At 42.7% G+C, this 13,739-nt stretch overlaps 1 protein-coding gene across 4 annotated transcripts in view; it reads left to right on the top strand.

Annotated features, from left to right (window-relative positions):
- The first annotated feature begins 3,238 nt into the window (after window positions 1-3,238).
- BVES (blood vessel epicardial substance) overlaps window positions 3,239-13,739 on the top strand; it is a 35,452-nt gene continuing 24,951 nt past the window's right edge. The window contains exons 1-5 of one of the 4 annotated variants that reach the window (XM_061623460.1): window positions 3,243-3,408; window positions 4,422-4,595; window positions 5,695-5,824; window positions 12,215-12,448; window positions 13,430-13,554. In XM_061623460.1, coding sequence (XP_061479444.1) covers window positions 12,253-12,448; window positions 13,430-13,554 — 321 coding nt within the window. In that variant the 5' untranslated portion in view covers window positions 3,243-3,408; window positions 4,422-4,595; window positions 5,695-5,824; window positions 12,215-12,252. Of the gene's footprint in view, window positions 3,409-4,421; window positions 4,596-5,694; window positions 5,825-12,214; window positions 12,449-13,429; window positions 13,555-13,739 lie in introns of all 4 variants that reach the window. The other 3 variants (XM_061623461.1, XM_061623462.1, XM_061623459.1) reach the window with 3 other exon arrangements.

The following is a 13,739-nucleotide window of genomic DNA, read 5'->3' as shown; positions in this document are numbered from 1 at the left end:
GGGAAATTTAAACCAAGGGTAGGGATGTTGAATAATCAACGGGAGCACACTGACTGACCGAGATGAAATAAAAGGAAGATGGAAACAATACACTGAAGAACTCTATAAAAAAGATGCCAGGATGACAGATTCATTCATGGAGGAATGGTATGATGAAGAACCAGAAATTTTAGTATGTGAGGTGAAAGCTGCTCTTAAAATACTTGGAAGAAACAAAGCACTAGGAACAGATGGCATACCAATAGATTTGCTACAAATTACTGAGACTGAATCTGTCCAAATTTTGCATAAAATCTGTCAAGAAGTATGAAAAACTAAACAATGGCCCACAGACTGGAAGTGTTCAATATACATCCCAATTCCAAAGAAAGGGGATCTCAGTGAGTGCAGTAATTATCAAATGATTGCCTTAATATCCCATGCAAGTAATTAATGCTCAAGATTCTACAACTAAAGCTCTTATCATATATGGAGCAAGAAATGCCAGACACCCAAGCTGGATTTAGAAAGGGAAGAGGCACCAGAGATCATATCACAAACATAAATAACGGAATGGACCAAGGAATTTCAGAAGGAAATCACCCTGTGCTTTATAGATTACAGCAAAGCCTTTGACTGTGTAGATCATGAAAAACTATGGAATGCTTTAAAAGAAATGGGGGTGCCACAGCATCTGATTGTCCTGATGCACAACCTATACTCTGCACAAGAGACCACTGTAAGGATGGAGAAACCCATTGGTTTCTTCTATATGGAGAAACCCATTGGTTCCCCATCGGAAAGGGTGTGAAATGGGTGTATTTTGTCACCCTATTTATTTAATCTATACGCAGAACATATCAAATGGAAAGCGGGATTGGACCATGATGACGGAGGTGTGAAAAGTGGAGGGAGAAATATCAATAATTTAAGATATGCAGACGATACCATACTACTAGCAGAAACCAGTAATGACTTAAAACGAATGCTGATGAAAGTTAAAGAGGAAAGCACAAAAGCAGGACTACAGCTGAATGTCAAGAAGACTAAAGAAATGACAACAGAAGATTTATGTAACTTTAAAGGTGACAATGAGGACATTGAACTTGTCAAAAATTATCAATACCTTAGCACAGTCATTAACCAAAATGGACACAATAGTCAAGAACTGAAAAGAAGGCTAGGATTGGGGAGGGCAGCTGTGAGAGAACTAGAAAAGGTCTTCAAATGCAAAATGTCTCACTGAACACTAAAGTCAGGATCATTCAGACCATGGTATTCCCAATCTCTATGTGTGGATGTGAAAGTTGGACAATGAAAAAAGCAGATAAGAGAAAAATCAACATTTGAAATGTGATGTTGGAGGACAGCTTTGTGCATACCATGGACTGCGAAAAGGACAAATAATTGTGTGTTAGAACAAATTAAACCAGAACAATCATTAGAAGCTAAAATGATGAAACTGAGGTTATCATACTTTGGACACATAATGAGAAGACATGATTCACTAGAAAAGACAATAATGCTGGGAAAAACAGAAGGGAGTAGAAAAAGAGGAAGGCCAAAGAAGAGATGGATTGATTCCATAAAGGAAGCCACAGAGCTGAACTTACAAGATCTGAATAGGGTGGTTCACAACAGATGCACTTGGAGGTCACTGATTCATAGGGTCGCCATAAGTCATAGTCGACTTGAAGGCATATAACAACAACAACAACAGTATAATCTGTATGCTTTGACCTGTGAGATGTATGCGGGAAAGTGGTGCAGAGGAAAAGGCTGAAAATTCCTCCAGTCTCCTTTAAAAAATAAAGGAAGTCTCAGGAGATTGCATAAAGGAATACTGGCCTCATTTACTTAGTACCTTACTGAAGATTTTAACTACAGTCCAGGGTAGCCAACATGGTACCTCCTCCAGATGTTGCTGACTCCAAGTCACATCCTCTCTGATCATTGGCTATTCTGAGTGGGTCTAATGGAAGTTGGAGTCCAGCACAATCAGGAGGGCATTGCGTTGGCTCTCTGGCTAACCACTTCATCACATGTCTTTTCTTCCTCACAGTAAAATCCTGCTCCCTTATCTGGGATTAGGAGTAGAGCCTCTAGTCAGAGGACAGGGATTCCTGATAAAGGTAGGACCAACCTCTCTTTGTGGCATCTCATCTGAAAACTAAAGCAGAAGATATTATGCCTGTTGAGCTACTAGAGTGGCCATCAGTTCCTTTTTTAAAAAGTACCCTCTGAATTAGAAGCCTCACACCTAATCCCAATTTTGTGTGTGTTGAGTTTTGAGTGGGGGGTTGAGGCAAACTAGGGTATATTAATTTATCAGTCCTGTAGCCAGCCTTTCTTGTTAGATGGGGCAGCCACATTTCTACGTGGAGCAAAGTGCCAATTCTCCCCCCCCCTCCCGTGGTGGAGAGGATGTGAGGGCCAGGCCAGGGAAAGAGAAAGGTAGTGACATTCCCTCTCATTCCAGAGAGTGTGTAATGAAGTAAATAAGTATAGGGTGACTATGATAAAGAAAAACCCACCCTCAGTCAGGGAAAGTCTTGAGTGAGCAGATTTTGGGAGGCTCTTCCAGATGAGGCTTTTGTTGTGCATTCGCCCTGCCTCATTCACTGATGATCTAATTCTTAAATTGCACCTGCTTTTAAAACGAACTGCCATTCTTTAAATGGAGGTTGTCATTGTCTGTCAGATCACAAATTAAAAAGATAATTTTCTAAAATAAAAATAAAAAATCCTGGGCCAAAGCACAGCTCTGGGAGGAGCGGTGCCCCCAGGAGGAGCTCGCTACAGGGCTTTAGTTACCTTGCTAGTCAGGAGTGAAAGGAAACAGTCGGGCCATGCTCAGAGGCACTCCGTAATTTAGCCCTCCCCTCCGATACGGAGTCTGGACTTTCGGAACAGGCTTCTGGAGCCAGCGGTGCTGCTCCTCGCTTCCCGACAAGAGCCAAGGGAGCCTGTTCCTCCCGCAGTAGCAGCACCAGAAAACAAATTCGGGGGTCACAGAAGAGGCAACGTATATTTCCAGGTGGCTGAAATATACTAGGCGAGCTCCTTGTTTGCGGGGTCGCTTACCCCCCTCGCTTGGCTCTGCCCTGTCCTCTCCCCCGTGGTCTAACAGCCGAGGTGGCGGTGGGGTGTCTGCTCGCTGTGGCTTTCCCAGCGCTTGCGCTTCGACAGCCGCTCTCGGTAGATTACAGCAGGCGGCGCCGGGAGAGAGCTGGCGCCGCCCGCAACTTGGTGTCGGCGGCGACTGCCCGATGCCTATTTTAGTCAAAAGCTCCGCTCAGGGGCCGGCGAGTGCTTCGCGCAGCCTCTTCTAGCAGGCGCAGAAGAGCCAGAGGGCGCCCCCGGAGGAGCTCCCGCCGGCAGCGAAATTCTGGAGAAGGAAGGCGCCCCCAAAGCGAGAGGCGCGCGCAGGTGAGGCTGGAGCCGCGAGGGGACAGAAGTTGGGCGAGGCGGCAAGCGCGGGAAATGGAGGGCGGCGCAGAGGCGGGCAAAGGGAGCGGGGCAGTCGGAAGCGGCAACGGACAGCTGCCCGCTGGAGACAGCTCGTCCGGTGCAGATAGACCGGTGTCGTCGCCTCCCCTCGGGAGCCGCTCTTTGGCTCCGGAGTTGCTGTTCCCTGCAGCTCCCCGAATAACCCGCTTGGGAGCCCTACTCGGCTCCCGCAAGGACGGAAGGGCGCTCGGGGTTTTCTCGGCAGCCCTTCTGTGGGTTCAGCCGATTCTCGCCGATTAATTCTCCCGCCCTGGCCCTGCGTCCCGTTGCTAAAAGGAAAGTTTCCCGAGACTGCAACATGTCCGGGAGTCGGGCGCCCTGGGCAAACCCAGTGGAATTCAAGCCAGGTGTCTCCTCCCGCTCTCCCCCCAAAAGAGAACCCAGACCCTGTGGCAGAGACCGAGTTTATCCAACATGCTCTGAGACATCCACGCTATGTTTCTTCAGTAGAACGCAAAGGAGCGCGCGTAGGATTTCTCATCTGGGTTTGGATAAGCTTAGCAAAGTCATCTCCCTGCCTAGTCTGTGTTACAGAATATGCTCCAGAGGTGGCGTCAAAAGTGTGAAAAGCTCAAAAGGATATTTTGGTGTTCTCATTACTTGATATCTCACTCACACCCAGCCCCGCAGTTTAAGAGTCTGAGGGTAGAGCCCTTGCTTTGCATGGTTGAGAGAGGCAGTCTTCCCATGCTGAAATGTTCAGTCATGCTTATTCCCCCTATAATGCTTGAAATTCGAGGCAAGCTTGCTCAGCTTAAGCTGAGCACCTGTTGTTGGCCCCAGCCTGGGCCTTGCTGCGTTCTGGATCACTTGTATGCAAAGCTTTGTCATGGTGCTGAATGTCAAATAACTTTGGAGAGGAGGGAAGGAATAGAGGGGCAGTGTGTGTCCTTCCAGCCTTCTCAAAGTGGTGTTCTGATTATCTCTTACAGTGGCCCTTTGTGAGGAAAGCCAGCAGTGCATTTGACAGTCTGGATAAGTGCTTATCAGCTGCCTTCATTTCCTCAGATCCCTTCGGTTGGGAGCTGGAGAGACTCTTCCTGCTGTTACTCTGGGTTTCGCTCCATTTCAAATACAACCTTTCTTAAGTATCTGCTTATATATAGGTACAGCAGATCAATGCAAAATCTATGCAACACTGAATTAATTTATTTAAATATATATATTCATGGTTTATTTACAAAGGTTTATGCTCTCCGTGGCGCAGAGTGGTAAGCGGCTGTAATGCAGCCGAAGCTCTGCTCACTGCCGGAGTTCGATTCCAACGGAAGGAGGAAGTCGAATCCAGTAAAAGGGGTCGAGGTCCACTCAGCCTTCCATCCATCCGTGGTCGGTAAAATTAGTACCCGGCATATGCTGTGGGGGTTAAAGAAAAGCCGGGGAAGGAACTGGCAATCCCACCCCTTATATATGGTCTGCCTAGTAAACGTCGCAAGACGTCACCCTAAGAGTCGGAAACGACTCGCACTGCAAGTGCGGGGACACCTTTACTTTTTTTTTATGCTTTAAAAAAAGCATACCAGAAACCGGTATTACTACGTTAATAAAATATGTTTTACTGATTATACTATAGGAAGAGAAAATACAATCCTAGGTCAATGGAACATGTTCATTTTGAGTGGAGAGTTTTGTTGCTGTCAGATTTTTTTTTCTTTTTAAAAGGAGAAAAGTTGGGTGAAATTAATATATATTTGTATATATTAATATAAAGAGCAAGTTAGCTCTTTATAATGACATTCATTCTGAAGCCACAAAAAGCCAGGTGATGCAAAAGACACAGTAGTATCCTGTGGAAATTTCCCCAACAGTCTGTCTATCTGTGATCATAGAACTGTAGAGTTGGAAGGGCCCTGTAAGGCCATTGAGTTCAACCCCCTGCTCAATGCAGGCATCCAAATTAAAGCATACCCAACAGGTGGCTGTCCAGCTGCCTCTTGAATGCCTCCAGTGTTGGAGAGCCCACCACCTCCCTAGGTAATTGCTTCTATTGTCATACTGCTCTAACAGGCAGTTTTCCTGATGTTCAGTCAAAATCTGGCTTCCTGCAACTTGAGCCCATTATTCCATGTCCTGCTCTCTGGGATGATCGAGAAGAGATCCTGGCTCTCCTCTGTGTGGCAACCTTTAAAGTACTTGAAGAGTGCTATCATCTCCCCTCAGTCTTCTCTTCTCAAGGCTAAACTTGTCCAGTTCTTCTCCTTATAGGGCTTTGTTTCCAGTCCCCTGATCATCCTTGTTGCCTTCCTCTGAATCCGTTCCAGTTTGCTGTGGAGGGTTCAATATTGGGACTTACTTAAGACTTGTGATGCTGTGCAGGGATAAATATTTAATGAAGGTGAAAGTTCAGTGTTTATCTCTCTTTCTCATTCCTCTCCAAAAGTAACTTGTCATATATAAAACCTGTATTATTTATTTATTCATTAAATTTATATCCTACCCTTCCTCCCAGAGGGAGCACAGGGTGGGAAAGAAAACACTAAAAACAGACTTTAAAATATAATAAAACAAAACACTAAAAACATATTAAAACAAAACATCTTTTAAAACATTCCACAAAAGCTTCAAAAACATGTTAAAAAGCAATTCCAACACAGATGCAGACTATATTTGCATAGAAGTGGTATATTTGAAACATACAGAGCTGTTCTCATCTAGCCAAACCTATCTATAACATTTATTTTTACAGTGTGTGAGGTAATGCTGCAGTATTTGTTCTGTGGAGCATTTTCCAAAGGGAGCTCTGAATTTGGTTAGCAGTGGAACCGGGTTAGGGACTTTATCAGGAGCTTCCCATGTGATATGGGAGGATTCTGCTTTTCCAGGGTTCTATATCATGTGGTGAGCCTACACAAGTAGAAGCAGGCTGCCTCTCTCCATGACAGAGACAGGGGGAGGGGGAGCTAACACACTTTCCTCCATGTGTGCTGTATTTCTGGAGTTTGGTAACGCCTGAATACAACCCTATCTGTACATGCTATGCATGTGAAAAGCCTATAAGTGAGCAGAGTGGGCAAGGGCACCTAGGGCTGCCCCCCATCGCCTTTCCCATTGCCCTCCAAGTCGTGGAAGGTGATTGTGCACAGCAGGGAGGCTCTTCACATGATTTACAACCCTGCAGGGAGCCCACACGAACTGAGGAGGCTCCCTGCTTCACACAATTGCCCACCATGAGTTGGAGTACCATGCAGAGGGTGGAGCTTAAAGCTCATTTCTGCACGTATGTAGGCTTTTCATGCAAGAAGCATGCCTGAAATGGGCTTAAGACTTGTGTGCGTCTTGTGTGTTTTATTTATAGTTTCACTTTTCTCAGTGACTTGTGTTTGTTTGCAAAAACACCCTACTACTTGCCAAACCTAAGCATGAAATTCAGTGGGACTTATTCCAAGTAAGCACCACTGTCTTCAGTGCCTTTCATCCTCTACTGAGCCATTTGTTTCATGTGTGAATGTTTTCATCCAGGAGAAAATGCAGAATATAATAAGATTTTTTACATTCTGGCCTGTGTAGTTTTTCCAGTCTCATTAAAGAAGGTGCATTAAATAAATGTGTTTAGTTTGTGGTAGGCTCGTAATGTTGAATTATATCTTTAATGTATTGTTGTGGTCAAACATCTGTGATTTTACAAATCTTTTCAATAAGAATTAAAAAATTAATGTGGGACTGGCTTTTGACAAAATAATTCTGATGTCCTTCCTTTCATAGTTAACCCTCCCCATCCCGCACCCCTGTAATTTCATAACCATCCTATACACATTTACTGCAAAGGAAATCCCACTGCTTTCTATGGAAGCAACTTGCTTTTTTCTTCTTTAAATCCGCTTCCCATTGTTTTTCTTTGTTTAGAACTCTTCTATCATGTCTTGCCACTTCTAAATGTTAGAAGGTGCTGTAAGATAGATACATGGACTGCCTTCAAGTCGATCCCGACTTATGGCGACCCTGCGGATATTACCATTGCCTCCCTCTGAGGCTGAGAGGCAGTGACTGGCCAAAGGTCACCCAGTCAGTTTCATGGCTGTGTGGGGATTCGAACCCTGGTCTCCCAGGTCGTAGTCCAACACTCTAACCATTATGCCACACTGGATACATAGATACATAGATTCATAAAAAACATTGCAGTTTAACATGTTGTGTTTAAGGGCCTTCCATGTTCATTCAAGCTCCAACATTCTGGGAAATTGCAGCTGTTAATGCCACACCCTTAACAGGTGTGTTATTTGGGCAATATGGATATGGAATGGTATCCTCATTGCTTACCTTGGTGCTAGATGGCTGTACATGGAAGAGGGGTGGACCCAAAGTTGCCCATTCACTGGAATAGACACATGGAGCCTATGCAACTGGAGCTACTATTGCACATTACAAGTGGCCAACTGACAACCAATAATATCCACACAGAATGATAGGAGTTGAAAGGGACCTGTGTGACACTGAACCTTCCATAACTCTAGTAATGTGTTACGATATCCGCCCCCCCCTTTCTGATTTTAATGGCATTTAATGGCAGGGTATGGTTCAAGTCCATAGTTATGGCAGAGCTTTCCCCCCTTTTTCTTTTTGCATTCTAATGTAAGAAACTTTTGAAACTTTATTAATTTATTATTGCATTTAACATCCTGTCTTTCCTCCAAGAAGCTCTAAGTGGCATACATGGTCCTTTCTCCCCCTGTTTTATCCTCACAACAACCCTATCAGGTAGATTAGGCTAAGAGACAGAGATTGGCCCAAGTTCACCCAATGAGCTTCATGGCTGAAAGGACATTTGAACCTTGGGGTCCCAGGTTCTAGTCCAGAACTCTGACCACTGGACCAAACAGGCTTTCTTCATACATTCTGTTCTTTGTAAAATTAAAACAATTTGTTGTGCTAGTATGAAATGCGGCATATATAACTGAAGTAACGAGTAGGCATGCTACTCATCCCCCCCCTCGCACTGGTTGGTGAGGCTTATTTGACATCTACATGAAAGGGAGCCTTCAGTGTTAGTGGCTCAGTCTTCCAATAGAGATTCAGCAGGCGTCTTCTATGCTAACCTTCAAAAGTTTGCTGAAAATTTTTCTGTTCTGCCAGACTTATGCAGACAGTTAAGAAAAACATTTTCCATAATAGACTGCTGGTGATCTGTTTTAATATTTTTGGGGGTTTTCTGTATTGTTGTCATAAAGCAATTCGATATTTTTTATGAAATTACAGTATACAAATATTTTTATACATAAATATAGAATCTGAGCTTGGGAATAATTTTGCCAATTTTCACTCAAACTGCATATTGGTCTTTCAATTCAACATTGGGCTTGCTGGGTGGTGGAGGGTTGTGTGTCCAAACTGAAATTCATCAGTTTGGATTTGTAGCAAGTGTTTCTGCCTCAAAATTCTCTACAGGTGGTGAGGGAACACAGTATGCTTTACAGATACATCAGGCAGAAATTCTTAGGTGTAGCAAGTGTTTGGGGAAGTTGCACCTGTAGAATTGCAGGATACTTGTTAAATGCAGACTTTGGCTGGGGAGGCATTATGAATCAGCCCCCCACTTTAGGAAGACTTTGCTGGGCTAGAGGCTCTAAGTAGAGAGACCATTTTATTTTATATTTTCCTTTTTCCCCCCTTCTCAAACTGTTTTTACTAATCTCCAGTAATTTTTCCTCCCCTTCTCCTTTTTCTTAACTTGCATCTTATTTGCTCCCCTCAAACTGCCACTTTCTCACATCCTTCCTATGAAATTCACTTCAGTTTTCTTTTAAAAAATTACTTTTTACATCCTTCAACATCTCCTCTGTCCCTTTTCCTTTGGAGGAGAGACCTCCCTTTCTTGCTGCCTTGAACTTCTCTGACTCTAAGCCATCCTTTACTCACTAACAGGGCCGGCTCCAGACATGCTGGGGACCTTGGGCACCAGCTTGCTCTGGGCCCCGGCGTGCACGCACACACACATACATGCATGTGCCTACCTGTCTCTCGCAGGGAGGAAGCTTCTTCCACCCGCCTGTTTGCTGGCTCCGTCTCTCCTGTCTTTCACAGCTGCGCAGGCTGCTATTTGCATGCATCGCTGCCATCAATCAAGATGGCGCCGGAGGCTTCAGCCCCCTAAGGAAATTTCAGCTGCCATCTTGGTTAATGGCAGTCCTGTGCGCGCAGCCTGCACAGCCTCAAAAGATAGGAGAGATGAGTGGGTGGAAGAAGCTCCCTTGCTGCGATCTGTGGCAGCTACTCTGCCGTGGATTGCAGAAAAGGAACGCTACTCCCCCCCCATCCTATTGAGAGGCCCCTCAGGGGCCTCTGTGGCCCAGGGGCCCTCAGCCAGGGCCGACCTGGCTGCCCTTTAGGACCGGCCCTGCTCACTAACATTGTGCAGAGTGTTGGCTAGTGCTGGCATCGGATCCAACAAAAGGCTACAGTTCAAACCTTCTCCCTTCTGTTTAACGTTCTCTACAACAGGTTCTTACTGGGCATTTGAAGGGAACACCCTTATAAATTCCCATAGATAAACATTGTTCACAAAAATATATTTTTAATAAAAACTACAAACATGTTACACTACTGTTAGACCAGGGGCTCCCAAACTGTGGATCCATGGACCACCAGTGGTCCTTGAGCTTCATTTAGGTGGTCCACAGTGTGTCTGTGGGTTTGTGGTTCAAGACAGGAGACAGCACATCCATTGCATTAAATATTCATATTTATTTTTTAATTGTATTTTATTGATTCTTAGGTAGCATTTTATTGTATGACAATCTGAATTCTATAGAATTCATACTGTAATACAATAAAATACAATATAAAAAATAAAAGGAGAATAACAATTTAACTAAAAATCATCCAGCATTGAACACAGTGCATCACAATTGCTTACCAGAGGCAGAAAAATCATTGGGAAGAACCATGGGGGAGGGGAAGTTTGGGAACTTCTGTATTAGGCAAAAGCACAAGACATACTTACCAGCCTTTGTCAACCTGATGTGTCCCAGATGACTGTGTTGCCTGGGGATGATATGAGTTGTGGTCCAGAACATCTAGAGGTCACCAGGTTGGCAAAGGTTGCATTAGACTTTCCACTTGACACAACACAACAACCTGTTTCCCAAAAGATGCAGTCCAAAGGAGAAATCTTTCTGGAAAATCACCCCAGCAAAGTCTGTGGAAGAAATACGCACACATCACATGTCAACTTCATTAAAGCACTCATATGTTTAATTCATTCCAAATAAGCCATTTGTTATCCTTTCTATCCCAAATTCAGCATGGATCATCCTCAAGTATATCTCTCCTACCCTGTCAAGTATCAAATCAGTCCACTGAATCATTTACTAAGCCATAAGATCTACTACCCCCTAAACTCTTATAATGGTGAAATGCAATTCAGCCAACTTACCCTTACCATAGGGCCATGACTGTGACCCTATAATATTATTAGGCAGCACCTTAAAGTATAATATTGTGACTGCATGTTATTACAATACATTCTGTTGTCTGTGTATTAAAAATGTTTTGGTTAAACTGTCCAAAGTACCTGCAGGGTTACAATCCAGAATGAGATCCAGCTCAGAGACCAGCCTCCTACTGAAAATCTCCTATCAGCTATTGTTTTCCCCTAAGGTACAGGTTGCCCTCTAAGGTGCTCAGCACACTGATTCCCCCCTCCCGAAACAAACACATATTTCTAAAAAATGTGGATGGCAAGCATCACCTTAAGAGCTATTTTTTCTTGTGTGGCAGACAGTAAGTGGTAGATGCCTCTTTTTAGATGATCATGTTAGTGGGGCTTACATCCAAGTAAGTGGTTAGTATAAAATTGCAACCTACTTTTTTTAAAAAAAAAGAACACTGAGTCACAATTCTAGGAAATGTGAATTAGGATAAAAAGATCCCATCCTGTAAATAGTTATATCCTCCTCTCTCTCTCTTTTTGTATGTGGTCGTAGTGGTGGTAGCATTTTGACATTATTTTCAGGCAATAAAAGGTACTTAGCTCACCTTTAAAAGCATGAATGCGAACAAGAAAAAAAAAAGAAATCTAAGCAAGACCTGTCAATAGAGCCAGTGACAAAGAATATAGTATAGCGAAGCAAACAGTGTTTTGTCCTTTTGTAATTTTCAATAGGGGGCTGGTTGTATATCTAATTAAAAAGTATCCCTTGCTGATGTCCATGCATGGGCAGTGTCCCCTGCTAATGTCCATGCATGGATTAAGGGGTCAAATGCATTATCTGCCCTTATGTCACATTGGAAGATAAAGTAAACCTATTTCTGCCGCACTTAAAAATTGGCTGTCAGAAAAATTGTGCAGCCTTTTGCGTCTTTAGCTTTGTAAAGTTCTATATTTAGTAGTACCGCTTAATGTCACTGCTACATGGCAGTTGGATAGGTGTGGGATAGATAAGGTGAACTCTCACTATTTTTAAGTATGCCATGCTAATATTGATTTAAGCATAGAAGTCACCTCCTGTATATATTTAATTGAATGCACTTCATGCATAGAGAAAGGTGATATTCTGCCTTGGATAGCAAAATATCTTGCAGCAGCTATGATAAATATTTTGTCCTTTGTTTATGTTTAAAAACAGTATAGACACAAAAAATGTTTCAGTGTGTATGGCCATATAGTTTCAGCTCTCAAATACTTTCAAATCTGTTGAAAAATATGGATTCAAGCTGCAAGCATGGGATTATGTGTTGCATTTTTCTGCTTCTAATTTTCATGTTTTTTGTAAAAAATATATTTTAACAGGCAACTTCAAGATAAACCCCACAGAAGCTAATTCAAGCATGATGACACCTTTGACTTTCAGCCCAGATGTCAGAAATGCCACTGCTGTGCCTTTGAATGAAACTGTGTGTGAAAACTGGAGAGAGATTCATCACCTAGTGTTTCATATGGCCAATATTTGTTTTGCCGTTGGATTGGTTATTCCAACCACTTTCCATCTTCATATGATTGTCCTACGAGCTATGGTAATATTAGGTAGGACAAACAATATATACGTAGGAATACACAAGAGCTTCTGTATGCCAAAATAGGGTTGTTGTTGAATACTAATCTTCCCTCTTCTTCCATGCCACACAACAATGCTGCATAAGATTCTGCAGCCTGGCCTGTCATGGAAGAATCAAAACCTAGTTTGAATGCAGATGTAAGTCTGGCTCATACATAACCCCTCTGTAGTTATAGTGAGGAAGCATTGCTTTGGAGTCCATCCTCTGGATACCCTCACTGGTAACACAGGTGGTGACCAAGGAGACTAAGGAGTGGTGTCACCCCACTTATGGAGGACCCTTCCCTGACAGGTTCAGGAATCACCAACACGATTATAATTTTTCTAGGCATTTATTGGGTTTTAGTAATTATTTGTTTTTATGGCTTTATTGAATTCCTCCTGCTGCTATACTAATTGTATTAATACATCTACATTTATCTCTGTCTTAAATTCATGTTTTTAGTTATTGTCTCTGCTTTGATATTGTGGTATTTTTTGTAAACTACTTTAGATACTAATGTAACAGAATAGTGTCCTATAAATACAGTTAACAAATGTGCGAACAGCTGTATCTTCCTAATACCCCTTCAGTGTATTTTGTGACATATATGTGTAGATAACATGTACAGCCTTTTGCCACTTTTCTGAGGAGGAAGAGTCATGCTCAGTTCCACACATGCTTATGACTGTGACATGCATACTGTAATTGCAGTAGAATGCATTCTTATCATGACTATAAAGGCTTAGTTTATGATTTGTGACCTAATTACTCTGAAGAGCATTATTGTTTGGAAGTAAATTAAATGGACCATTTTTATTTTTCTTCTTGAAATAGCTAAGTGTGGAGTCTGGTCAAAATCAGTCACAGTCTTCAGTTGAAATCATAGTTCTCTGGACTTGGCGGGAAGGGCAGGGCTCTGTATATGTGTATCTATAGATAGTAATTTGACACTCTTTATTTTTGGCAGGTTGTACACTATTCATTATCTGGGCAACGCTATTCCGTTGTGCTGTGGATATAATGATCTGGAATACAGCATTCCTTGTTATCAACCTTCTGCATTTTATATATTTGCTATACAAGAGAAGACCGGTAGGTACATCACCACTAAACTATCAATAAATTATCCAAGAGGGTCCTTTTAAATGACCTTGCTCTTCTGTCTTGCTTCCAACAAGTCTATAATAAGCTTGTTGGCTATATTAGTAATATGAATTATCATTTATACAACTCAGGAGCTTTGCTTTGAACCATTTGTTTTCAGTTACTTTTTTAAA

Source organism: Rhineura floridana, chromosome 4 (genome assembly GCF_030035675.1).
Source record: "Rhineura floridana isolate rRhiFlo1 chromosome 4, rRhiFlo1.hap2, whole genome shotgun sequence".
Classification (NCBI taxonomy): domain Eukaryota; kingdom Metazoa; phylum Chordata; class Lepidosauria; order Squamata; family Rhineuridae; genus Rhineura; species Rhineura floridana.
Note: the sequence above shows the minus strand (reverse complement) of the source record. Positions and strands in the feature narration are given on the sequence as shown.